This window comes from Hyaena hyaena, unplaced genomic scaffold (genome assembly GCF_003009895.1).
Source record: "Hyaena hyaena isolate Hyena2069 unplaced genomic scaffold, ASM300989v1 scaffold_398, whole genome shotgun sequence".
Classification (NCBI taxonomy): domain Eukaryota; kingdom Metazoa; phylum Chordata; class Mammalia; order Carnivora; family Hyaenidae; genus Hyaena; species Hyaena hyaena.
Genome location: NW_024081032.1, coordinates 896,406 through 923,767, shown reverse-complemented (window position 1 = coordinate 923,767; position 27,362 = coordinate 896,406). Strand labels below are relative to the sequence as shown.

At 36.9% G+C, this 27,362-nt stretch overlaps 1 protein-coding gene across 1 annotated transcript in view; it reads left to right on the top strand.

Annotated features, from left to right (window-relative positions):
- Window positions 1-27,362, top strand: part of NBEA (neurobeachin) — a 693,804-nt gene that overhangs the window by 575,753 nt on the left and 90,689 nt on the right. Inside the window, exons 43-44 of the mRNA XM_039251874.1 lie at window positions 4,168-4,283; window positions 14,627-14,739. Coding sequence (XP_039107805.1) covers window positions 4,168-4,283; window positions 14,627-14,739 — 229 coding nt within the window. The remainder of the gene's footprint in view (window positions 1-4,167; window positions 4,284-14,626; window positions 14,740-27,362) is intronic.

Below are 27,362 nucleotides of genomic sequence, written 5' to 3'. Positions count from 1 at the left end.
TATGAAACTCTAGGGAACTTACTCCACACTAAGCCTACAAAATTTATAAACAACCAAAAAATTTTATGTGGGTGACCTTGTGGCTCAGTCAGTTAAGTGTCCCACTTCAGCTCAGGTCATGATCTCACGGTTCATGAGTTCAAGCCCTGAATCAGGCTCTGTGTTGACAGCTCAGAGCCTGGAGCCTGACACCCTCTCTTTCTGCCCTTCTCCTGCTCACACTCTGTCTCCCTCTCTCTCTCAAAAATAAAAATAATAAAAACATTTTAAAAAATCTTTATCAAATGTAAAGGTAGGTATACTGCTAGAATAATGGACTTATCATATCATGTAAGCCACTAGTTGGGCAAGCCCACCAAAGAGATAACATTACAAATCAGATTGTTGCTTTGTCCTTTTAGAATGAAAGGAATATATCCATTAAGCTAGCATAGCCTAATGAATGTCTCTTTAATTAATTAATATCCAAAGCTATCATTTACTGAGAACATCCCATGTGCCAGGGACTGTACTTTGTGTTTTAGTTTATAAACATTATATGCCTTCTTTATTATTTTTTTTTTGGCTTATAAACAACAGAATTCTTGAAATTCTGTGAGGCTAGAAGTCTGAGATCAAAATGCCAGCAAATTTGGTATCTGCCTAGAACCCATTTCCTGGTTCATAGATGGCCATCTGGCTGTATCTTCACATGCCAAAAGGGAGCTCTCTGTCCTTACATTTTTTTTAATGCTTTTTTTTTTTTTTTTTTTTTTTAAGAAAGAGAAAGTATGAGTGGTAGAGGGGCAGAGAGAGGGAGAGAATCCTGAGCAGGCTCTGTACCACAGTGCAGAGCCTGATTCAAGGCTTGATCCCACAGTTTGTGACCCGAGCTAAACTGTGGCTTGAGCCAAAACTGAAATTCAGAGGCTTAACCAAGTAAGCCTACCCAGGCACCCTCTTTACCCTTAATTCTTAAAAGAACCACATTCCTAAAACAATAAAATTATTATACCATTTTACAGATAGGGAAATTTTGATTTAGGTAAGTTTATTATCTTGTGCAAGATCATAGCTCACACTCTTCATTTCTATCCTGTATCATCTGTCAAGGTTTCCCACGTTGGTCATAAGAGCAATACCGTCACCCCTGCATAATGATGGAAAAATACCAGCAAAAACTTGCTCATATTCTGGATTCAGTGCTGATTACCATTGTTTGGTCAATGCATTTTTCTATTCCGATAGTACAATCAATTCACTTTGGATTTAATTAGATCATATACTTACTAAGGATACACCAGGTTGTATCCATATGGTTTGTGATTTTAAATGGTTATCGTTTATTATAGTACTTAATAGTTTTTATCTCAGAGGGCAATTTTGTCTTCATATTATCTGATTCTAAAAGCATCCTACTACAGCCCAAACATGTACCAGCTATCTTCATTCTAATATTTAAATTTGTTAGGGATATTTGGAACAGCCCTATTGATGTACGGTTTCCCATTTTTCTTCTTCATATGGTTGAATTATTTAATTAACATCACATATCTTTTCAGCCATTTTTTTCTTATAGGGTGACCAATAATTCAAGTCCTTTAGTATGTACTTATTGAGATCTTACCATAATCTAAGTATTGCTAAAGGCAAAGCATATAACAGTAAGTAAAACAGGGTTTCTGCCCTCAATGAGTTTACAGTGGAAAAGACGAAGCAGTAAACAGGAAAAGCTGATCATTTCCCTAGACCTGCTGATAATCGGCTTTTCTCAATTCTTTTCCCAAACCCACATTTTCCTTCACTATTATGAACTCTAAGAATGACATGATAACTTTTCCCCATGATTCGCATTATTTGTACATAGCATGATTTGTGTGATTTTTGGTTTGGGGATATTTTTGACGGTCAGAATTATTTCCAGCTGAGCAATTTTCTTCTTAAATTGTTTGGGTTCAAAATGTCAGCAAAGGCATTCAGCATGTTATGATATACATTGTAGAATTTTAGTAGACTTACCTGAGCATGCTTCAGGTAAGAATTTTAGTCAAGATAGCAAGAATATGATTACAATAGTCAGACCATACAAATTAGACCAAGCATATGATTATAATAGCAGCATGATCAAAATCTGATGAAGCAAAGTTTATTAATTCTTTGATAATTCAGAGACTATGTTAGCATGTTGTCATGACAAAGTCAGGATCAGGGATAAAGTTTATTACTTAAAATAATTGTGTGAGTAGAAGCATAGCTGGGGAATTTTGACTGTTGATACCAGTATGGATCAAAATCTGGAAACACTGTAAAAATCGTATTATAAGTTAATTGAAAAATGTCCTGACTTAGAGAATTGAAGTATGAAATCTATATGCTATTTACCATTGCCATGAAGCGTATCATTGGAGTCCTATAATTCCTCTGGAGTCAGTAGGAGTCACATATATGTTACTAGGAAAGTTTTTTAAAAAATTAATATCTTAGGGGCGCCTGGGTGGCTCAGTCGGTTAAGCATTCGACTTCAGCTCAGGTCATGATCTCACAGTTTGTGGGTTTGAGCCCCGCATCAGGATCTGTGCTGACAGCTCGGAGCCTGGAGCCTGCTTTGGATTCTGTATCTCTTCCCCTCTCTGCCCCTCCCCCGCTCATGCTCTGTCTGTCTTTAAAAAAAAATGAATAAACATTAAAAATTATTTTTAAAGTTAATATTTTAAACATTGAATTACACCTAATTCTTAGAATTCATAATTCAGATTTGAATTTGAGGTACCAAGTTCCTTTCCATCCTTCTTCTTCCCTTCTTTTCCTCAATAATATCTATTTTAGCTCTTACTATGTACAAGACAGTGCCTGTTAAGATTCTATGCACATAGAAATATTTGACAATAGTGCCGGAAACAAAAATGGTCTTAAGTCCACAGTTCCCAAACTGAGCATCAGGGGACCCTGGGATGTCACAGTGAACTCACAGGCTGCTGCAGGGCATTTAAGGAGAAACAACAACGTCTGTCAGATACCGCACAAACTCTGAGCTGAAGTTAGTTCTACATTTCAACGTTAGATAGCACTGTGTTCTTTTGCGTGACATCTTAGCTTTGTGGACCTAGTGTTTGGGAGTTGCTATGATTAAAAAAAAAAAAAAAAAACAGAGCTACATGAAACTCAGTGTGGAACAGGAGATGTAGGCGGTGGTGGCAGATACGACAACAAGACTGTGCTGCGCCCACAGTGCACTCATCCCTTTACTAAGTGATTGTAGTTATTTAAGAATGAAGTAAAAATACTGTTTCTTTCAATTTACGAGTATTATATATTCCAACAGCTACTTAATTGTTAAGATTTAAGTATTTATTATTCAGATCTAAACACTTAATAAACATGACTATTAGGTATTTCTCTTCACCTAGGGACAACGTGAAAAAGTCCGTGACGCACCAAGGGTGGCATGAATTGAAAACGTTTAGGAACCTTTGTCTTAGGTGACTGATCGTTTTAGGAACTCAGTAGCTTTAGCAGACTTTTACAAATGCAGGTCACTTTCATTCTCTTTTACATAAACATGATGAACCTCAAAAAGTTCATAATTTAACACGGATTGCCCTGGTTTTACTCCCTTGAGCTATTCCTGTGTCCCTTCTTCTGAATTCATGTTTTCAAAGTTCCCAGCTTGTTTTTTTACATCCGGTGTAGGTAGAGGCTGTACTCCATGCGCACTCTGTGGAGACCTGCCTCACTATACCACGACTGTCTCAAGGTATAAAGTTCAGTGGCAGCCATTATTATAGGAGGTTTAAATCAAATGCTCGTAAGCTGGCACCTGACTGCCTACCTGCGTAGCTCGTTAGCATGGAGTAGATTTGCTAATTGTTTAAAAGCTACTTTTACTTATCTTGAGCGTAGTTTTGCCTTTCTTGTTCGTGTTGACTTGTAAAATAACCCATTTGCAGCCATATTATATGAAGAGGTGCTTTCATATTGGTTTATCCTGAATAACTAAATGTATCATTTCTATGGTAGGATTTTCAAAGATGGCTAATATCTGCAATTAAAACGTATTTTTCACCTACCTAAGGATAAACCATTCTTATTTTAAGTGGATTGATATCAAACCAATGTATTAGTTAATATCGATTTTTAAAAGGCATGAGTTAAAAGAGACTATGTTTGTTATGGTTGCTTAATTGCTAGGAGGATATCACTGGCCACTCCTCGACAGCTTTACAAATCTTCCAACATGACTCAGCGCTGGCAAAGAAGGGAAATTTCCAATTTCGAATATTTGATGTTTCTTAATACCATAGCAGGTAAGACGTCTCATTCTTTAATTTCACAATATGTTTGTGTTCATCAAAATCATTGGTAATATGACTTGATGGAATACATTTTTTTTCTTGGAACTCAAATACAGCGTGAGAATAAATGTGGAAGCACTCACATTCGATGTTATCAGAAATGGTACAAGCTGGTACTGAGGTTTTAGATGCATTTCTTGTTGAAGAGCCTTTTTCTTGCTCTCCTTTTGCCATTTCCTTTGCTGACAGCTTTGTCTGAAGGTTTATTAGAGTCAACAAACCATTGCCAGAAAGTGTCTGGAAATAATAATGGGGAAATGTAATTTCCCTACTTTGTCATTCTCGGCAATAGCAGCTCGACAGGAGAATTAACAACAGGATTCTGCCTAGTGCAATGTCACCTGGATTATGGCATGATTGGGTTACAGGATCTTTTTTTCTTAAAATCTTCGAATAAAAATGTAAAATCAGATTGCATTTCTAAATGATGAGTAACTGCAGTCAACCTCAGCAGTACCATGCCTGCAAATTAAAAGAAGGTCGTGGCTTTGTTTTCCTGTTAAATCACTGGCTGTCAGTGGTTAAACATGTTTATGAGGTTTAAGTACCTCTTCTTTTTTTCCTAACTTAAGTTCCATAAGCCCTTATTCCTGTTGAAATACACAAAATTTACCTCTATACATCAGGCTCTACAAAAACTTTTTGGAATCAGATGAATTGAAGTAACTACATAAATACATATGTTCCCGTTTGGTTCTTATTCTATTATGAATGAAGACTTAGAACCATGAATTTGGAGACATGTTCTCTGAATCATTGCTCAAAAGGATATCTGTGTAATATTAGTCTTTTTAGATCAATCACATATGTGTGAATATGGATACTATAGGGATATACATAATGAATACGGGTGATACAGATACATATTAGATAGGCAAGAGAACAAAATTTGTGAACAAAAAGGGATAAAAAAGTTGTTGGAAATGTTTTCACATTTTAATCCCTTAATACATATTGTAATGTGAATGCTTTTGCGAATAGGATACCAGAAGTACAACCAAGGGACTTATTACATAAATTGAAGTTTATTCTGTGTTGTATACACACACCTCCATCACATACATATATCTTCATGACACATTCATGATGTCTTCTGTACATATAATATATATGTCAGTATACATGATGCTTATGTCTTTAAAGAAACCTGTTTGCTCCCTTGAAGATACAAGAAACGGGTTATACTGTTTAATTGGCACATATCATGTACCTGCACAGATAGAGTGAACTTAAGTATTTGAAGTATAAAAAACTTCATTAGCATATTAAGTTAACCGCATGATGTAGCAGAAAGAAGCTTCAGTGCCAAAGAGAAGAAGGATAGAACCTGAACCTGAGATGTGCCACCTTTGTCCTGGAGCATATTTGGAATTTCAAGTCGTAACCCTACCGCGGACTTTACTCTTTCAGTAACCATATTTAATCTGTATCTCTGTTGTAACAAGTGATATGTTTGGTCTTATACCATCTCATTTTATTCTATTTTTAAAATGTTTTTTATTCTTTAGTTTTTCTTTGGGCTAATAAATGTTTGCTCACTTTGTTAGTAAATGTAGGCATCCTGTTGTTAATTCTCCTAGAGATGCGTTTAAATTTTTAAAAGCCCTCTAAAATATGTTTCTCTTATTTTTGAGCTCAAATATGAATCATCAGTTTTAATTACTCCTGTATAAGAACCTTTAAGTCAATTTACATCTCATCCATTGCTTTTTTTTGTCGATACCACTTACTACACAGAATCCGTATTCTTTTTTTTTTTTTTTTTTTACAAATAGTTTATTGTCAAATTAGTTTCCACATAACACTCAGTGCTCATCCCCAAAGTGCCCTCCTCCATGCCCATCCCCCCTCCCCCCCACATCCGTCAGTCCTCAGTTTTTGTCAGCATTCAAGAGTCTCTCATGGTTTGCCTCTCTCCCTTTCCCCCACCATTTCCGCCCTTCTTCTCCCCCTTGTTCCTCCGTCAAGTTCCTCCTAATCCTCCTATACGTGCAAACATATGATATTTGTCCTTCTCTGCCTGACTTATTTCGCTCAGCATAACACCCTCAAGGTCCATCCATGTTGCTACACATGGCCAGATTTCATTGTTTCTCATTGCCATGTAGTATTCCATGGTATAGATAAACCACATCTTCTTGATCCATTCATCTGTTGATGGACACTTAGGCTCTTTCCATGTTTTAGCTATTGTGGAGAGTGCTGCTATGAACATTGGGGTACATGTGCTCCTATGCCTCAGCATTTCTGTATCCCTTGGGTAAATTCCTAGCAGTGCTATTGCTGGGTCATAAGGGAGTTCTATTGTTAGTTTCCTGAGGAACCTCCACACTGTTTTCCAGAGGGGCTGTACCAGTTTACATTCCCACCAACAGTGTAGGAGGGTGCCCGTTTCTCCACATCCTCGCCAGCATCTAGAGTTCTCTGATTTGCTCATTTTAGCCACTCTGACTGGCGTGAGGTGGTATCTCAGTGTGGTTTTGATTTGTATTTCCCTGATGAGGAGGGATGCTGAGCATCGTTTCATGTGTCTGTTGGCCATCTGGATGTCCTCTTTGGAGAAGTGTCTGTTCATGTCTTCTGCCCATTTCTTCACTGGGTTGTTTCTTTTTCGGGCGTGTAGTTTGGTGAGTTCCTTATAGCAGAATCCGTATTCTTACGGAACTCCTATTTTTGCCGTTCCTATATTTTGCTTTTATGAAGGATTTCAAACTCTACTAAAATTTTCTTCTTGTTAATGCAGTGTATTATTTTCAGCTACATGAACCTTTACCTGATTTTTAGGATAATGTTTGTTCTCTTTACATTTTTCTGCAGTATTTTTCCATATTCCTTGTGTTAGGCTTTTCCGTTATCTATACTTGAGGGATTTATCAAGATTCATTGTCTACCAGATGTCATAGATGATGATAAGACTTTTTTCCTTGGCTGTGCTAACTATTTGGAGCTACTGTATATAAAACCAGAAGACAGGGTGATATATCTCACTCACAGCTCAGTTTCCAGTCGAGCTGGCATTCACATTAAACTGTTCTGCCATTCTAAGGTGGGATTCTTGCTGTCTTTCTGGATGGAATGTGGCCTGCCTCATTGTTTTAAAGGACTCTTCTAGTCTCCATCCCTTCCCGCTACATTTTACTGATGTCAGATACACTTCCCACAATATGGTACAGTACCACCTATAACCACCGCCCACTCCATGCCGGTTGCTTTCTGGGAGTTTCTTTCTCTGTCAAGCTCTGGAAAGATTGGGGTCTGGATAGGATAACATTGTGTTCCCTTCTGTAAGCTGCACCTGAGCAATACAGACACTGGTTGCTGTTGGGTTTATTTTGTTTTTGTTTTTGTTTTTGTTTCTGGTTGGGACAATCCTTGGGTTTCTGAGCCAGAGCATGCAGATCCTAAGGGATGTTTCGGTGTCGTTCTACTCTCTTTTGAATCACTGGGGTCTGTTTTATTTGATGACATAAAGAATGTATAGGCCACTGGCTTTTTAAAAAAGAATTTATTGGGCTTTTCCTTTATAATGATTATATCTAAGCACAGAAGCCCTCTGTTGTAGATGGTGGGATAAAATGAAGTATAAAATTGGGACTAGGAGCTCAGAGCACTAGTGCTCGTCTAGCACTAGGACTGGGATTATCACCTCTGATGTAGAACCTGGTACTATTTTCAGCTAAGTCTCAGATCCAGAGAAACCCATTTTAGAGACAGAGGTTTGCTTGCAGGACATTTACTGGCAAGTACCTTTGGGATCACGTCTGTAAGGGAGTGAAGAAAGTGGAACTCAAAGCCCAAGGCAGTGCAGAAAAGGCCTCCAGGAGCTAGGAGTCCAGAGGTGTCTTGCACTGAGGCAAGGGGGCCAGGCCTTCAATGCCTCGTCCACACTGCTGTCACTGGATGCAGACTCCCTGGAAGGAGACAGGACCTTGGGTGAGAGGGCTTTCTGACACTGGCAACTCCTGGAGAGGGACTTGGCCGAGCGCCACCACCACACGGTCAACACCAGCCACACGGCCACCACATGTGGTTCTCAGAATCACCTGGCAGGCTTACTAAAACAAGGATCATTGGGCCCCATCCCCAGAGCTTCTGACTCAGTAGCTTGAAAGTGGGCCTCAAGAATTTCCATTTTTAACAAGTCCCCAGGCGATGCTGATGGCCGTTGGTGTAGGGTCCACACTTTGAGAACCGCTGTGCTACATCTTTATTCTTTAAAAGATACACCTCTTAAAGAGGGCTGCCTGGGTGGCTCAGGCATTTAAGCATCTGACTCTTGATCTCGGCTCAGGTCTCAGTTTGATCTCCCGGTTGGTGAATTCAAGACTGTCATCAGCCTCCATACTGATGATGTGGAGCCTGCCTGGGATTCTCTCTCTCCCTCTCTCTCTGCTAATGCTCTTCTGCTTGCTATCTCTGTCTCTTTCAAAATAAATAAACTTAAATCAAATAAATAAAAGATACACCTGAAAATAATTGTATAAATCCTCCATGGCACTCGTATCTTCTATAGCAATGTCTATATCATATATGTTGGCATTTATGCTAATTTGTCCTTAGCATTTTATGTCTATATTTCATCTTTCTAATGAGATTATTAAATTGGTACAGAAAAAAAAAAAACAAGTTTTGCTAAATAAATACCCATCAAATTGAACTGATTTATAATTAGGCTTTGCAAGTGTTTTTGCTTAATTGTGTGATCTGTTATGTGAATTTACTAGAATTGCTGGATGAGAGATTCTTTAAATTTCCTGGATTAAAGAGAAGATTTACAAGGTACCTGAGTGGCTCAGTGGGTGACTCTTGATTGGCTCTGGATCTCAGCTCAGGTTGTGAACTCACAGGTTTGTGAGTTTGAGCCCTGCATCAGGCTCTACACTGACAGTATAGAGCCTGCTTGAGATTCTCTCCCTCCCTCTCCCTCTCTCTCTCTTTCTCTGCCTCTCTCTCCACCTCTCTCTCTCTCTCTCTCTCTCTCTCTCTGTCTCTGCCTCTCTCTCTCTCTCTCAAAATCTCTCTCAACAAATGAAAAATAAAGTAGAAAAGGTACACGTTGGGAATGTGGAAAGAAGAAACACTCTTTCTTGGATTCACATTTTTAAAAATATAGGCTAATGTGACTTAGTTAATTTTCATTTTCTGTAAGAAAGCACTTTGGTTCCTCAGACTCAACATTTTTTCTCCAAAATATTATTTTAACATGACATATAAAATACATTTATACCCCATTTCTTGTTCTTCATATTTTTAGGTCTGTCATACTTGGCCAATTTTGCTTTTCTCCTTTCAAGATGCTTTTAAAAATAAGATTCTGTATAAAGCATACAGCAACAGTGTCTTAGTATGAATGCATTATTAGTTTTTTTTTATATCCTCATGTGATACACATATGTATACATAATTGCATATAAATAAACACAAGTTTTCTTCTATATAGGTGAGTTTTGTAAAGATACTTTAAATAATAAGTTTATCAAAAATTCAGAAAACATTCTTAGAAGATAACTAGAAGCCCAAAAATCTTTTCATGGCCTTTAGTTTGTTCTACTTATAAATTTAATAAATACTCATTATGGAAAATTGGAAATATAAATTAATAAACTCATAAGCCTAGTGGTATACATCACAGTTAACAATTTTGGTGGCTTTTCTCTTTTTTCTTTTTCCCTGTAGCCTGTCTCATTGGGAACCTGCCAAGCATGCAGGTTTAGAGTCTTTTTTATTTTTTATTTCATTAAATATTCTTGGGAAGACCTGACTTTTAAAACTGCATGGAAGTCCAGCTCAGGACGCTGGTATAATTTATGTAACTATTTTTGGAACACATGGTTTTGTTTTGTTTTGTTTTGTTTTTTCCAAGAACATTAAGTTTTGGAAGATTTATGTAGAAGACTTTTTTTCTTTTCCTTTTTTTTTAAATGTAGAAGAATTTTAATAATGCTTAGAGTTCAAATAAAATATGGTTTCAACCTTTAATTCCTGGAGTTGACCCAATTTCTGTTTATTGTGTTCTGGAAGATACAATCTATGCCTCATTTTATACCTTATTAGATCCTACCATGAACAAGATGTTAAAACCTGGCATTCTTGTGTATAAGAAAATAGCAGAGCCATTGCTAACATGGCTTTGTGTAAATGATTCGTTAGGTCTGAGAATTTTTCTAAAGGGTTTCAAGTTGTGTTTCATATGATCAGCTAATGAATTCAGCACAACTTCCCCAACCCCAACCTTTTTCTCCTGTTTAGCATTTTCCACTTTTTTACTCTGTGATGTACAAGCCCTCCCTGGTTAATTATGTATATATTTAGCTACTGCATGTGTTGGGCTTATTATTGTCATCTAATTAGATGTAACTTGAACTGCTTGCTTCTAGAAAAATCATTAAAAATTCTTTCCTAATGACCTAGAGATGACAAAATGTCTGTAAAGTGTGAAGAAGCAGACAAGCACAGGAACATCACTCTTAAAGAGTGTTAATCCAGATGCTGCAATCATCTAATTAAACAATATTTTGCTGTCATTAACATTTTCACCAAGGAATTGCAGTTATAATTTCTTTGTCAGCTGTCTCTAGATCACTTTACCTTCAAAACTAAAGTGCCATATAAAAACATTAAATTGGATGGTTTAATTAAAAAGTTTTTTTCTTTAAATGAAGAAACATATCCAGTGTTTCTGAGATCTCATTTACGGTGCTTCACTTTTATTGTTTGAGTAGATTAGTGTCATAGGCTTGCAATATTTAATATTCATTTTCTAAGATAAAACCTTATAAGCATAGTTAGTAAAAAAAAAAAAAAAAAAAAATCAACACTTAACCACTGCTGGAAAAGAAAAGAACCCTACCAATTACAGCACATGGTTACTTACTAAATTTCAATTATCCTTAAAAAAAAAAAAACCCAGAACATAAAAAACAAAAAACAGAACAGTAGATAACTAGTTTCCTCCAAGTACCAGAACCTAACAGGCATTACTTTGGAAATATTTCACTTTTATTTTTTACTTTAATAAATAGTCACTTTTGTTTGTTTCACTAAGGCGTTTAGTAAAATGTTTAAGTAACAATGCTAATTCATGAATGTAAAAGCCAAAAGTACCATTTAATTATTCTTTTTCATCCATATTATTTTTAATAACATTGTGTATTTTTTATTCAAATAAAAATATATGTTGTCTCTCCATATTACAAGGTATTTATGTGAAAATTTTTATTTAGAGGTTTGACTGTAAACTGTGTTAAGTATATTTATTACAAAACTTTTTGTATTTATTAGAATTTAAATGGTGCTCTCAGCTTTAGCAATTTAAAAATTGCTAGATTTTCCTGAGAATTAATTTTGAAAGAACCTTCCAAAGATCATTAAAAGTGAATTACAGACAATGTTGGACACAGCAATTCCATAAGCTGTGACTCACGGCATCCATCAACCTTGTGTGTGTTTTTTTTTAAGATAATGCTCTCTTTCTTTGTATTTTTTTCAGAACTATCATGACATCATTTCCTATATTAGAAAGTTATTTCTATTAAAAAGTTGGTATCTTCAAATACGATCTCTATTTTTATGCTGTTTGTATTTATATGAGACATTAAGTACTGAGTCAAGATAAATTGGCTTTTTACTTCTTTTATTTTGACAGTTTTTTTTTTCCTTAGGGTATATGGTACAAAACTTTATCAGAAAAATTATAAACAATTGTGGTATCGAATTTTCAGCTAATTTATTTATATAAGTAATGTAAATATGTTATATAAATAATAGCAACATTTTTTAATGAAAATACACTTACTTAGTGGAAGACCTATTTTTCATTGAAACTGACAAATTTTTAAGTAGAATGGTAACCCAGAAAATGACAGGGCCTTGAATATGCCATGGGTCCAGTTAGAATCCCAGAATAGCTCTGCGTAGTCAATCTGGACTCTATATATACATGTATAGAAAAACAACGAGGGATAATCATCAAGTGTCCTAGGTTAACATATACATGAGCTATCAGTAGTAAATTTTAAATTTTATACTTTTATACTTTGTGCTTTACAGTGATATTGCTTTAACAGAAAATTTTCACGCATAAGACTTTAATAAAGGTCTTATTTATTCTTATTTATTCTCATCAGTATTATTCTTCACAGTAAACTTACAAACATAAAACAGGTGCATCCATTTGCTGAGCTCTCCAGCTGCAGACATTTCCTTCTGGTTTAACATGCATGTTCACCATGTCATTCTGTCTCGTTTATACTGCATTGCCTTTGCAAGTTCCTCACCCGCCAGGAGACCATCGTGCAGCTTTCCTTTTTCACTTGGCTGTTTGTTCATCCTTTAAAATTTGGCTCATTCTATGCCATTTTTATCATACATATATCCATTCCTTCCACAAACATTTATTGGCAAACTGTGTTTGAGAATAAAAAGGAAACAAAACCCTAGACTCCACATTCATGTGTGTACAGAGTCATGGGGAAGCAGACAAGGAACCAGCAGCGTGGATTAGTGGGAATTTACTCTGCATGAGTGCTGTGGTGGGGGAAGAAAGGGGAGCCCGAACCTGCCCCTCACCTCATTCCAGGGAAGTGCCAAGTGGAAAGCAACATTAAGCTCTGTATAAGTCACTCACATCTATAACACATACCGACATCAATTTACACACTTAAAACAATATGTCATTTTGTGTAAAATACAGATTCTCAGGTGAAATAGTCCCCCAGGAAAATGTTTATGAAATGAATGAGTTTGATTTGATGCTTGCAGTAGCACATTTAGTTCTGCCGTGGATTATAGTTCTTTTCTTTTTTTTTTTTTCCTACTTCGCAATCACATTTACCAATTGCTACAGGAAGTAGGTATCATTTAATGACAATTCTTGATGATAAACAAGATAATGTATGCATACCCATGTTACTGTTAGGCTATATGTGGTGTGTGCACTGAAGCATTCTAGATGAAATCCATATAAATAGATAAAATTATATTAAATTCATATAAACTATCACTAAACTGGTGAAATCACTCTTTTGTGTGAATTTGAATGGAATTTTAGAAAGTTACCCATGATCAGATTATAACATATTTTTACCAAAAAAAAAAAAAAAAGTCTTGTCCAGCAAAAGTTTTCTTTGGACCCTGTTTCTCAAATAGTGATTCTCTTAATTTCCTCTGCTCCTATGAGATTTCAGAACCGGTTTATGAGGACAAGCCGGTGCTGTGCTTTCCCTAAGCTTTCCACCTTCGCACCGTGTTTCAGTGGCCTACCTGAACTTCTGAAGTCATTCTATCAAAAAATAAATAGCAGGGGCGCCTGGGTGGCTTAGTCGGTTAAGCGTCCGACTTTCGCTTAGGTCATGATCTCGTGGTTCGTGGGTTCGGCCCCGCGTCGGGCTCTGTGCTGACTGCCAGCTCAGAGCCTGGAGCCTGTTTCAGAGTCTGTGACTCCCTCTCTCTCTGACCCTCCCCTGCTCACGCTGTCTCTCTCTCTCTCTCCTAGAAATAAATAAAACATTAAAAAAATTTTTAAAAAAATAAATAGCAAACCCAACCAAAGGTCCAGCAGTTCTACCCTAAATTGAAATAACATAATACAAAATGTGTGAGACATCTGCCTCTGAACTTTTTCATATTGTCTTCAGAGCACTTATGTTAGCTACTCTCAAGTTATTTTTGTAATCCTTGGTATAAGCTCAATATACTCTTCTGGACACTGGCTATATAATTTCCACATATAGAGTCGTTGTAGCAGAATACTGTCACATAACCTGTAAACGTACAGGTCAGCAGGATGACCTCATCCGTGATCACTTTTAGGAATCTTCACCAGAGGCCCCTGCTTTTCATGCCAGTAAAATCTTCATCACAGCTAGCAGTGAAGCAGTGGAGAATGGAGGCACCCGCTGGGCAGGTTGTAGTGGGTCAAGACTAAGAGTTGAGCTCATCACTTCTGCTCATGTTCTGTAGACTAGAACCTCTGAGTACCATGCCCATAGCTGCTTGTCAGGAAGGTTGAGAAATGTGGTCTAGCCCAAGAAGGTAAATCAATGATGATAAAGAGCTAACAGTCTCTACCACAAGCTTATATTATGAAAAGTAATTCTAGTTACTCGTTTCTTAATTATTATTGAGTGAGTTCACTTGAAACACATTGTTACCAGAGTGCTTTTGATTAAACAAAGACAGAGTTCAATAAACAAGTTACTCTTTTTTGAAATTCAGTAGTTTCCTAATATAAGAACAGGAATGATTTCATAGGCAATTCATGCAGACAGACTTTCATTTCTCTTTTTCTTTACTAGGACGGACATATAATGACCTGAACCAGTATCCTGTGTTTCCATGGGTATTAACAAACTATGAATCAGAAGAACTGGACTTGACTCTTCCAGGAAACTTCAGGGATCTATCAAAGGTAAATTTCAAATAAATAGCATTTCTACCAGGTATATATATATATATATATATATATATACACACACACATATATATATACATATATATGTATGTATATGTGTGTATATATATATGTATATGTATATATATATATATTTGTAACAAGGTAAACTTGAGTCTTCTTTTATGGTCAGCATCTAAATCTCATCAATTCTTAGCATATGAATTAAGCTACAAGAGGCTAAATTAGTACTAGCATAGACAAAATGAAATGCATACTTGAGAAAAAGCAGATGTAAGGAGAGGTTGGTTGCTCAGATATCCTTGGTTTCAAAGGTCAAGGTAAAAAAAAAAAAAAACCTGAAATTACAACAAAATATGATGGCAAATTATTTCTATGATATATTTCTTAGGCAATAAGAAATATAATCTTGACCATATGCACACACACACACACACACACACAAACACACACACACACTATGTAGGGAAACCTAATAGTGAAAAAAAGTAGGACACAGTAATTTATCAAGGATCTGTTAAGATACAAGAGAGAAGATTTGGCCCAAGAAATGGCAAGAAAAAATACATAATGGAGGATAAGAATAAAAAGGGAAATTTTTGGTTAGAAAAATTGGTTAGAAATTTTAGGTTAGAGGAAATGGTTACCTCATTTGCCCAGAGAAAACTTAAGTGGGTTACTAAATTATTTGAAGTGCAGTGAGGAATTAGGAACTAAGCCCCCAAAATGCTTCTCTAGAGCCTAAGCTGATGTCAGAGCCAGACCCTAAAGTTTATGTATATATGCTTTAGCTACTTTAAGCCTCAGCCCATTCATTCTGTATTTCCCTCTCTTTTCTATCATACTTTTTTTTGAGAGAGAGAAAGAGAGCACAGCATGAGTGAGCATGCTAGTGAGGGAGGGGCAAAGAGAGAATGAGAGAGAGAATTTTAAGCAGGCTCCATGCCCAGCACAGAGCTGAGGTGGGGCCTGATCTCAGGACCGTGAGATCACAACCTGAACCAAAACCGAGAGTTGGATGCTGAACCTACTGAGCGACCCAGGGACCCATCTGTCATCCTTGGTTGTCTGCTTTAACATTGCACAGCGGCTTAGAAGGCATATATGTGTCTGTTTGCTTTGGGTGCGGGGCGGGCTGAGGAGCTCACAAACAAGAGAGGCGTAAGACCTGCAAGTCAGGGAAACATGCACTGTGGCCAGTTTAAAAGTGATCCCACAGGTGGTTTTTAACTCCGCACACCTTCTCTTGCCTCCTTTCTTACCTTTGAAAACTAGACCTACCTAGGTTGAAGTTCCGTATTCCACTGCTGACTAGCTGTGTGACCTGAAGTCACTTTCTCTTAGCCTCGGTTTCCACATTTGTAATATGAGAATAGTACTATCCTAGGCCACACAGTTGCAAAGATCAAATGACATTCGCATTTACAGAATGTGACATTGGTACTTGGCACATTGAAGCACTTCATGAATATTAGCTATTATTAGTATCCGTGGAATATTTCTTAGCCTGTTTTTGAAGCCAGTGTACTAATAGTTGCATATTCTTACCTGTCATTCACTCTCTAGTTCTTTTATTTTTGTGTGACTTCCTTATCAAATCTCTGTTGGTAGCTCTTTGCTAATTTTGGTTATGATATTGTAGGCTTGAAAGGGACCTTAAGAGATGAGTTAGCCAACATCTTGCTGAGAGTCACATCTGGGAGAAAACAAAATGCTAGTAATTGAATTACAATATGGTCTCAAATATAGTAGTTTTTCCAGTCCAGCTGAACTGAACAAAAATCTTACATCATTTACCATGAATGAGTAATTATTCAGGCCCAGGTAGATAGGAGCATTGTAATTCATGGGGCCTGCCCTCGGGGAGCAAATATAGTTATAATGTATCTGAATCATAAAACCCTTCTCTGCAAAATTATATAAGGTACCATATTTTACATGAGAGGCGATAAGCAGTGGTCTTAGACAAGGTTAATTTTCATTTTGCCTTGGTTTCTTCCCCCTTTAAAATAGGGGAAATAAGAATAGGTTTGTTGTGAGGATTTGATGAATTAATAAGAACTTAGGATAGTGCTTGGCATTTCAACATCAGCTAATACAGTATGTCTAAAGATAATGTAGTAAGTCATTGATAAAGGTCATATACTTTGAATTATCTTTCAAATATTGATCATAAATAGAGATGCTGTTACATTCATATTAGCATTGGAATGTGTGAAGGTATGCATTTTTTGACATGACTTGCCAAGATTGTGATGTAATCTTTGGATGTGAAACAAAACCAAACTAACTCATCAGTGTGAAGATGAAAACTGTCAAACTGTTACTTTAACACCGTCCCGTCTGCATATGCTCTTTTTGGCATTACTCAAGTGGCTGTTACATGCTAGTCACTATAAAATACACATACAATAAAATTTATAGTAAATTCTCAAGTAATGTGATGCACAGTCTTAAACCCTCAAAAGCTGACTACCACTATGGCTATTTTAGATTTCTTTTTCTTTTTTAGATTATTTGAAAAACAAGGAAGAGAGCCTTTTTTCTTTAAAATCAACTGGGATATTATGGCAATAGGAAGTTTCTCAGTTAAGGTCCCTTTACTTCCTCAATTTCTTTACTTATTCTTTCAGTCAACAAACGTTTATCACACCCTTGCTATATGTCAGGGACTGGTCTACATGAAAGAGTGTACAGGAGTTAATAAAACAGACTTAGTCTCAGTCCTTTTTGGAAAGAATCCAGTCAGAGCTGAGATAAAAACTCAGGTAGTTACCAGAAATCTGAGGCCAGCATTTCGGACAATAGGTTGAGTGGGGACTGTACGAAATTGGAGTTCATGCTTAACTACTTGAAGACATTGGACTGAAATGTTCTTTTTTTTTTAATGTTTTATTTATTTCTGAGAGAGAGAGACAGTGTGAGCAGGGGAGGGTCATAGAGAGGGGGAGACACAGAATCTGAAGCAGGCTCCAGGCTCTGAGCTAGCTATCAGCACAGAGCCTGACACAGGGCTCGAACCCACAAACCATGATATCGTGATCTGAGCCCAAGTCGGACGCTTAACTGACTGAGCCACCCAGGTGCCCCTGGACTCAAATGTTCTTGAAACACTGTCCCAACCAAAGAAAATATAGCCTTCCTTATGGTTAATATGGATTAGAGAAGGCATATGGTAAATATTTGCAAGTCACTATAGATTTTTAATTTACTCATATGGAAAAGAGATAAAGAGGAGATCACAGTTTCTAAAGTAACTAGACTATGTAAACATTCTTCAGGTTGTTAATGCTGATCCATTGAATCTGTGTTCCTTTAGGCAGAGCATTTCCCTCTGTAACTCATATGTGCTCTCTTGGTTTTATATAATGTTAAATAAGTAGAAGAAGTAAACAAACAAGGCAACGTGAATACTAACTATACTCTCGCAAGCATGGAGTCCTTCATGTTGTGAATATTTGAACCCATGAGCTCTTAAAAGATAGATAGCTTTTTTCTCTGCTACATTCCATGCTTTAGTAATTTGTTCTTTATATTCTGTCAGACTAACATGATAGGAAAATGTTAGCAAATTAAAGCCTCCTGATGTGTTAATAAATTACTCTTGCATTGTTCCCATGCTTCATTGAATTTCTTAATAGGAACTTCTTACAAATGGGCTAGAAACTCGAAACTCTCCTGTATAAAAATCATTAATAAACAAGATTTTAACGTATGAAAATATATCACACACCTAATAGGAAAATGACATTCGAAGTATAATAGTATAATTGGAAGGACAAACTACTAGTAATGAAATATAATTGTAATGAGATGACCGCTAAGAATCACATGAAATTCTTGTTGGTATAATCAGTACTGCAAATGAAATACTTAATACAGAGTTTGTTAATCTTCAAAAGCTTAAGGAAGAATTGGAATATCTGAATGATATTATTAACCAGGAACCTTATAAAAGGTCTCTAAAAGCAAAAGAAATGTTCCTAAACAAAGATTGGGGCCCAGAGAATAATTTCTAGCAGTGAATAATTCTATGATTCCTTTTAGTAAGCACCTTGGAGGCCCAAAATGTCTTATGTTCTTTACTGTACAAAAAAATAAGAAGCTGTGAGGGGCGCCTGGGTCGTTCAGTCAATTAAGTGTCCGACTTCAGCTCAGGTCATGATGTTGCAAGTCATGGGTTCGAGCCCCATGTCAAGCTCTGTGCTGACAGCTCAGAGCCTGGAACCTGCTTCGGATTCTGTGTCTCCCTCTCTTTCTGCCCCTCCTCATTTGCACTTTGTCTCTCACTTAAAAACAAATAAAAAAAAAAAAAAAAAAAAAAAAAACTAACTGTGAAATACACAATCCTAAGAAAATTGAATTTTTTCCCTTTCTTTATAACCCCACATTACACTGACTTCATGAAATTCTATGTTGTCAGTTAGAATTTCTGAATGAAAGCTTCAGAAAACCCAGCTCATATTAGCTTAAACAGTAAATAAATCAGTGCTCTGAAAATTCAGAGGCAGGTTTGGTTTTCAACAAAGTTTTCAACAGTGATACAGATAATGCCACCAAGATAAGGCCACTGGTTCTTTCCTTCGTCGGCTCTGCCTTCCCCACTGTGGGCTTCAAGCTCATCTCCTCTGGGTGGCCTCCAGTGGTTTCAAGTACTCACCTTCAAGTAGCAAAATGGCCACATCAGTTCTAGACCTCACATCATACAACGCAAAGGAAGAGAAAGCATCTCACCAAGTAGCACTTATGGAAGACAGAAGAAATTTTTCTTTCCCAGAAATCCCAGAAAATGTCTCCTTATTTCTCACTGGTGCTGTTTAACAAGGGGGGGAATCTGTTCACTGGAGATGAAGTAAGCGTCATTTCCCATGGTTGGTGTCAAAGGTAGAGTAAGGGTCACACAAGACACCTGTCAGAGAATGATGAGATGAAAGTTGACCGAACAAAATTTGGATTTCCATTCCCTAAAGAAAGAGGACTTAGTTGTGGTCAGCAAATAGCTTTCTTTTATAAAGTGTCAAGTACATTGTATCTGAGTTCCTTCTCTTCTGTAATCTAGAGGGCAGCAAATAAATTACAGGTTTGTTTGCACACAGCTACTACTCATGGTTTGTGAGTTCGAGCCCCATGTCAGGTTCTGTCCTGACAGCTCAGAGCCCAGAGCCCACTTTGGATTCTGTGTCTCCCTCTCTCTCTGCCCTTCTCGCACCCTGTCTCTATCTCAAAAATAAATAAACATTTAAAAAAGGTATAAAATCATATTCTCATGCAGTGAGAGAATATGACTTTTTCATCTCTTTAAATTGTCAAGTTATCAAAACCTTAAACATCCAGACACTGAAGTCAAATGTTTATTGAAACTTGAGATGCACACTTATTTAGACTGAAATATCTTATGATATTTATAATAGTCAGATTCTTACCTTAACTCAGTTAATTGAACAAAGAGCACAGGAACAGTGAAAGTTCTTTATCAGTAAAATTTATTAGACCCCTCATTTGATTAGCCCTCATAGGTTCAATTTTTTTATTACCCGTACAGGGTAAAGGTTATGTTTATTGTTTAGCATGGTGGACAGCAAATGAAATGATCTTTCATTGACTTATCTTTTCAGTACTCAACCAACAGTGGGTGTAGACAATTTTTCCCTCCATGTATACATATTTTCCTTATGGAGATACGACCTTGTGGTGAAATCTATCTTAAAACATGATATATGCTAGTGCTTCAGTTATTTACATATACTCATATGAACTTTGCTCTTAAATTACAGTGGTTACATGACTTTGACGTGAAGCACAGCCTCTGCTCATTAAAGTGTAAATGGAATTTTCCTATTTCCCAGTCATGCCCTCTGATAAACGAAATAGTTTCATCACAAAGCCAAGTCCTGCTAATATTGACATGAGCGTAAGACATCACACATACCCATTCACTGAGTGGAAAAATATATTTTGTTAACACAGGAGTTGTATGACTGACAGATGATGATAAGCATAACCATTTTCCCAAATTATTATGCCACTTAAAAAAAGGAAGTGATAATGCCTTGAGGCTTTGAAATGTGATAATGCAAATGAATGCACTGAAGTGTGAATACTCTTCAGCCGTCCACCCTTGATACTACTGCCAAATGTCTATATACCATACAGAAGAGAGTTTACGTTGTTAGTTGGGGAATGCTCAATTCAGCAATGTGGTACAAGTTTCTGTAGTTATTTATCTTTCTTTTTCATCTCAAGTTAACAATCTCTAAAATGAAATTCGTTCTATTTATTTTAGTATATAATCTCGCTAATGCTTAGGCTTTAACAACAAACCATGAAGAATGGGAAGAACTATTAAGTGTAAGAGTAGCTGACTGTGATGACATGAAACTTGGTAGAAGATAAAAATGTGAATGTGTAAGTTTAATTCTATGCCAAAACCTGCCAAAAACTTGGCAAATTTGAAATATTTTTCTAACTATATGTTGAATGTCACCTTAAGGTGTAACCCAACTTGAAAATTGTCTTTGGTAGACTTGCTCATATTGCATTGTTGAAGGAAAGATACTATTTTGAGACAGAGTATTGATTGGCAGTATTTGAATTCTGTTTTCAATTCATGGAATCAACCAACCTGAGGGTATAACTTGCAAGGGGGGAAATGCAAAAAAGGCACCAATTTCAAAAGTGGGTTTATTTGAAGTTAGATTTCTATTCATGTACTTGTTCTTCCATTACACAGCATTTATTGCACACCTACGTTATGACACAGCATTTATTGCACACCTACGTTATGCCAGATACTGGACATAAAAAGACAATAAGTTGGTTGAGCATCCAACCTCGGCTCCAGTCATGATCTCATGATTTGTGAGCTTGAGCCCCAAATCAGGCTCAGTGATGGCAGTGCAGACCCAGCTTCAGATCTTCTGCTCCCCTCTCTCTGTCCCTCCCCCGCTCCTGCTTGTGCTCTCTCTCTCAAAAATAAATAAAACATTTTAAAAAAGACAATAAGAACTCGTCCATACTCTTAAGAAATTATAGTCAGTTTTTAGTTTACCCAGTGGCATATTATTATGTTCTTGTTCTTCTAGTTGAAAGGAAGAACCAAATTAAGTTCAGACAAAGAAAATAGTTGGTTCATAGGCACTGTGATAACCAGAAATAGTGAAGTGTGTTTTTTTGTTTGTTTGCTTTTATCTCCACTGGTTATTGGAGATATGTAAATAGGGTGACGGAGCTTTGAGGATTTACACAAAACTCCCAAACCGATCCCATGCTTTGCCAGCTTATTCTAAATGTCCTCTAGTCACTTTTCTAGTTCCTTCCAATTTAGCCAATTGTCCTATCCTTTCAGAGAGAGAGACAGAGATAAGAAAATATTAGAGCCTACCCTGCTTTGAAAACTTTAAGCTGTCAAGGGCACCTGGCTGGCTAAGTTCATTTATTTTTGAGAGAGAGAGAGAGAGAGAGAGAGCGCACAGGAGTGGAGGAGGGGCAGAGAGAGCGAGACATACACAGAATCTGAAACAGGCTCCAGGCTCTGAGCTGCCAGCACCGAGCCCAACGTGGTACTCAAACCCGCAAACTGAGATCATGACCTAAGCCAAAGTTGGATACTTAACTGACTGAGCCAGGAGCCCCAGGCACCTCTTGATCTCAGGGTCTTGAATTCGAGCCCCATGTTGGATGTAAAATTACCTGTTAAATAAATAAACAATCAAACAAACAACGTAAAAAAATAAAATAAAACTTGAAGCTGTCAGAGAAGAAACTGGGAACAAAGGTGGACTTTTGCAGTCTATGTTCCTAGAATACTACCTAGAGAGGAAAGGAGAGCCTGTTTATGCATTTTTGTGTCACATCTGAAGTACAGCATTATTAAAGCAAAACTAGGCCAGAGTTTATCTCCTTTAACCTTTCTCTGCAGCCGAAACAGAATAATCAGTAGAGATGGTCTTGAAACTAATTTATAGGCTCATCATTATCCTACTGCTTAATACTTAGAAAGCCTTTAGAACTGACACATGAAGATTTAAGATATTTAATTATGCCTCCATTGTTTTTTATGTCAAAATTGGTTACTTTTCACTAAGATATTTAAAACTAATTTTCTTAGGCATCATCCTGGGGTAGTGATAACGACAGCCAACATTTGACATACCCTTCCTATGTGGCCATTGTGCTGAGCATTTTACATAGATTTTCTCATTGTATCCTCACAACTTTATGATGAATTGCATCAGTTTTATAGGTTGCATTTCCTTTCATTTGTTACTTATTATTTCTCTGCAATAGGAAAATAGAATATACTTTAAAAAAAAATCCTAGTGCTTAATCTTGTAGACGACCCCATCTTTCCTAAATGCCCTACTCTGTGGGTGGCCATATGACAGGATCAGAGGAGACTAAGAAATGCATTGAGGGAGCCATTCCACACCTCCAAAGACGTCAGTCCTGTGTGGAACTGACACACCTGTGAATATGCTAATCAGTTTTGCTAATCAATATTCAGCTTTGGCTCAAAGTCTCTCTCTGTCTCTCTCTCCCTGATATAATTAATTATGGTTATTTATCCTATGAAAAAATATAAAAAGAATTGCACTCAAGTATAGCCAGGTAAATGTAAATCTTAACACTTTAATGCTTCATTACTTTGGGTTCCATTTATTAGGAGTGTATGTGGGAATTGTGTGGTGAATAGCTGAAGTTTACCTGATGATGAGAGGCCATAGTGTGCATAAAATTGCAAAGGGGATCCTTTATCTGTTTAAGAGAACATTTTCACACGTTAGAAGTACAACTTTTCTTTTCCTTTTTAAAGATTTTGTTTTGAAGTAATTATTACACTCAGTATGGGGCTCGAACTCATAACCCTGAGATCAAGAGTCAATTACTCCACCACCAAACCAATCAGGTGCCCCCAAAATGTTTGTATTAAAGAACATTCTTATCTATAAGAACAACCCAAAGCATAGCCACAATGGAAAGGTCTTAGTGTGAGTTTGAAAGATTTTGCTTCATTGTGACAACCCAGTTTTATTATATTTTGACTTGTTGGTATAACAATTTCAAACATAAAAGGACCAAAAATAACTACTACTCACATGCCTATTATTTAGATGTTACACTTACTAACATTTTAGCTTTTTTTGTTGTTGTCGTTGTTCTGCTGAAGTATTTTAAGGTAAATTAAAGATGTATCCTACTTTACCCAGAAATACTTTAGTATGAAAAATGCATTTTCCGTCATAACCAGAACACCATCATCACACCTAACAGCACTTACAGTTAACTCCCTAGTATTATCTAACACTGTGCTTATAATCCGATTTTCCCAGTTATCTCCCATATGCCTTTAAAATTTGGTTTCTTCAAGGCAGGATTCAGTCAGGGACCTCATGCTGTATGTGAGTTTTATGTCTCCTAAGTGCCTTTTAGAATAAAATAGCTCCCAACCAGCACCATGCCCCACTTCTTTCATGATATTGTCTCGTTGAAGAGACTGTTCCACTGTTCTTATAGAAATCTCACCCTCTGGATTTGTCTTATTTTCTTCATGTTGTCATTAACTTTACCTAGTGAAGGTTTGATATATGGTGATTCAGATATCAGTGAAAATTAGTAACAGGAACTTATATTTGGAAATATATGCTCTTTATTGTTTGCTAGCTAAAATATAAAGTTATTGTAATTTGATTAAAATTTGTAGAAGTTTAAATGCTTTCTGGTCATATAATTGAAAAAAAGCCCCTAACATTCTATACATGGGATAAACCAAATTCTTTATATATATATATAAAGAAATATAAAAAAATATATATATTATAGTTTATTTATTTTGAGAGTGAGCATGAGTGGGGGAGAGGCAGAGAGAGGAAGAGAGAGAGAGAATCCCAAGCAGACTCCACTTTGTGAACATGGAGCCTGATGTGGGGCTCAAACTCATAAGCCAATGAGATCATAACGTGAGCCAAAGTCAGACCCTTAACTGACTGATCCACCCAGGCGCCCCTACAAACCAAATTCGTAATTAAACAGTGCAAAGGAGTTAGGGAAGACCAAAATCTCCTTTATTCTCACTCCCCAGAGGCAACTATTATTGTCATTTTATGTATGTTCTTCAAAATGTTTTCTCTGAATACTTAAGCAAAAATAAATTGCTCATGTACTGTAAAATTTTTAGGAAGCCATTGGGGGGTGCCCGGGTGACTCAGTCAGTTGAGCATTCAACTCTTGATATGAGCTCAGGGCATAATCTTATGGTCAAGAGTTTAAGCCTCACGTCAGGCTCTGTGCTAAGCATGGAGTCTGCTTAGGATTCTCTATTTCTCTCTCTAGATCTGCCCCTGTCTCTCTCTCGCTCTCGCTCTCACTCTCGCTCTCACTTTTGCTCTCGCTCTCGCTCTCACACTCGCTCTCACTTTTGCTCTCGCTCTCGCTCTTGCTCTCTTTCTCTCTCAAAATAAATAAATAAGCATTTTTTTTTAAAAACGAAAACTATTGATAATGTATGATGCTGAAATTGCTATGATGCAAATGGCCTTTTTCGACCCTAGTACTCATTATAATAATTTACTATTACCTATAATCCATTCTCCACACAACTATTGGAGTGTATAAAACCTAATTCAGACCTTGTTTATCTCCTGCTTAAAAGCATCCAGTGACTCTCCCCTTCACTTACCATAAAATCGGTGTCATTTCTCTGATCTACAAAGCCGTAGGATATGCCTCTATTTTATCGCCTCATCTCCTAAACTCTTCCTCTTGTCTACTGTGGTTTAGTCACAATTTCTGTTCCCTGAATGTCAGTCAGGACAACTTAGGGCCTTTGTACTAACCTTTCCTCCATCTTGAGTTCTCATTCCTCAATTCATATACTGGCTCCTTCTGATTATTTACATCTCTGCTTCGACATTCTCCTTGAGAGTTGCGTTGCCTATCACCCAGGCGCTACTACCGTATTAATTCTGTTTTAATTGTCAGTAGAGCACTTATCTCTGGTATTTTCTCATTTACCTAATTGTTTATTTAGAATCCATCTGTCTCTGCTCTAAAAGCACACACACGTGTGCACACATGAATACAAGCTTCATGAGAACAACAACCTCATTTATCTTATTGTGGGGCCTGGAGAAATTTCTGACACATAGTAGGCCCAAAGTGTTTATTGAAGGAATTTATCTGGGAGTTTTTTCAACCTTTTCAGTTAGAAGCATAGTATGCAGCAGTATGGGTATATCATCATTTATTTAAAAAGGTTTTTTTAATGTTTAATTATTTTTGAGAGAGACAGAGTGTGAGTGGGGGAGGAGAGAGAGAGAAGGGGAGGCACAGAATCTGAAGCAGGCTCCAGGCTAGCAGCAAAGAACGCAACGCGGGGCTTGAACTCACGAACCAGTGATATCATGACCTGAGCTGAAGTCAACCACTTAACCAATTGAGCCACCCAGGCGCCCCATCATCATTTATTTAAATAGTCCCTTATTGGATAATTACACTACATCTAGTTTTTTTTTTTTTTTTTTTTTTGCCATTTCAAACAATGCTCTGAGAAATATAAATATCCTTGTATCTGATTCATCCATGTTATAAATTCCTCAAAGTGGAATGATTGGATCAAAAGCAAGTGCATATTTTTAAAAATATTACCAGTTTGCCCCGTGGGAAATTTATACCCACTTATATTCCTACCAGCATTATTATGACATATCATGTTTTGCTCTATCCTGGCTAACACTGAGTATTGTGAAACTTAATTTTTGACAATCTAATGAATAAAAATAGAGTTTATTTGACATTTTAAAACTTGCCAGTGCACTTCTGGCTTTTAACTGTAAGGAACAGAAAATCATCTTAAACTGGCTATAACTTAAAATGTAAAGTTTTTATTGGCTCATATAACTGGGAAATCAGCGGGACATGTGGGTGGCTCAGTCGTTTGGGCTTCCGGCTTTTGGTTTAGGCTCAGGTGATGATCACATGGTTTTTGAGTTCAAGCCCCGCATCAGATTATCTCTCTCCCTCTCTCTCTGCCCCCCCTCCCCAACCCACACTGTCTTTGTCTCTCAAAATAAATAAATAAACTTTAAAAAGTCAGGGATTGGTCAGTTCAGGAAAACTGGATTCCAGGGCTCACCAGTGTCATAGGATGCTACGTCTCTGGAATTTTTCCTCATTGGCTTCATTTTCAGACAGGCTTCATTTTCATCAGGGATGCCTTTGTAACCCCACCAGAAAAAGAGAAACCTTCTTTCCCAGATAGTTTCAGCAAAATTTCATTGGAATAAGTTGAATCATCAGCTCATTTCTGTACCAACCTTAGTAGCCATATAGATAGAAGATGCAGATTAACAGGTCTGGATCACATGCTGACCTAGGGCATCTGGTCAGCCCGCCTGAACCAGGTATACCAAGGAGTAGGCTCATAAAGGAAGAAAGAGTACTGTATGCTGAACACATAAAGAGTGTATATCCAGTATACTGTATGAGCTGGTACAGATTTCCCTGTATATATTAGAAATTTGCATCTATAAATTGCTTGCTCATCTCATTTGCTCATTTATTCAATTAGATTATTCACCAGTTTCTTATTGATTTGTAAGGGCTCCCACTTTTTAAGGAAACTA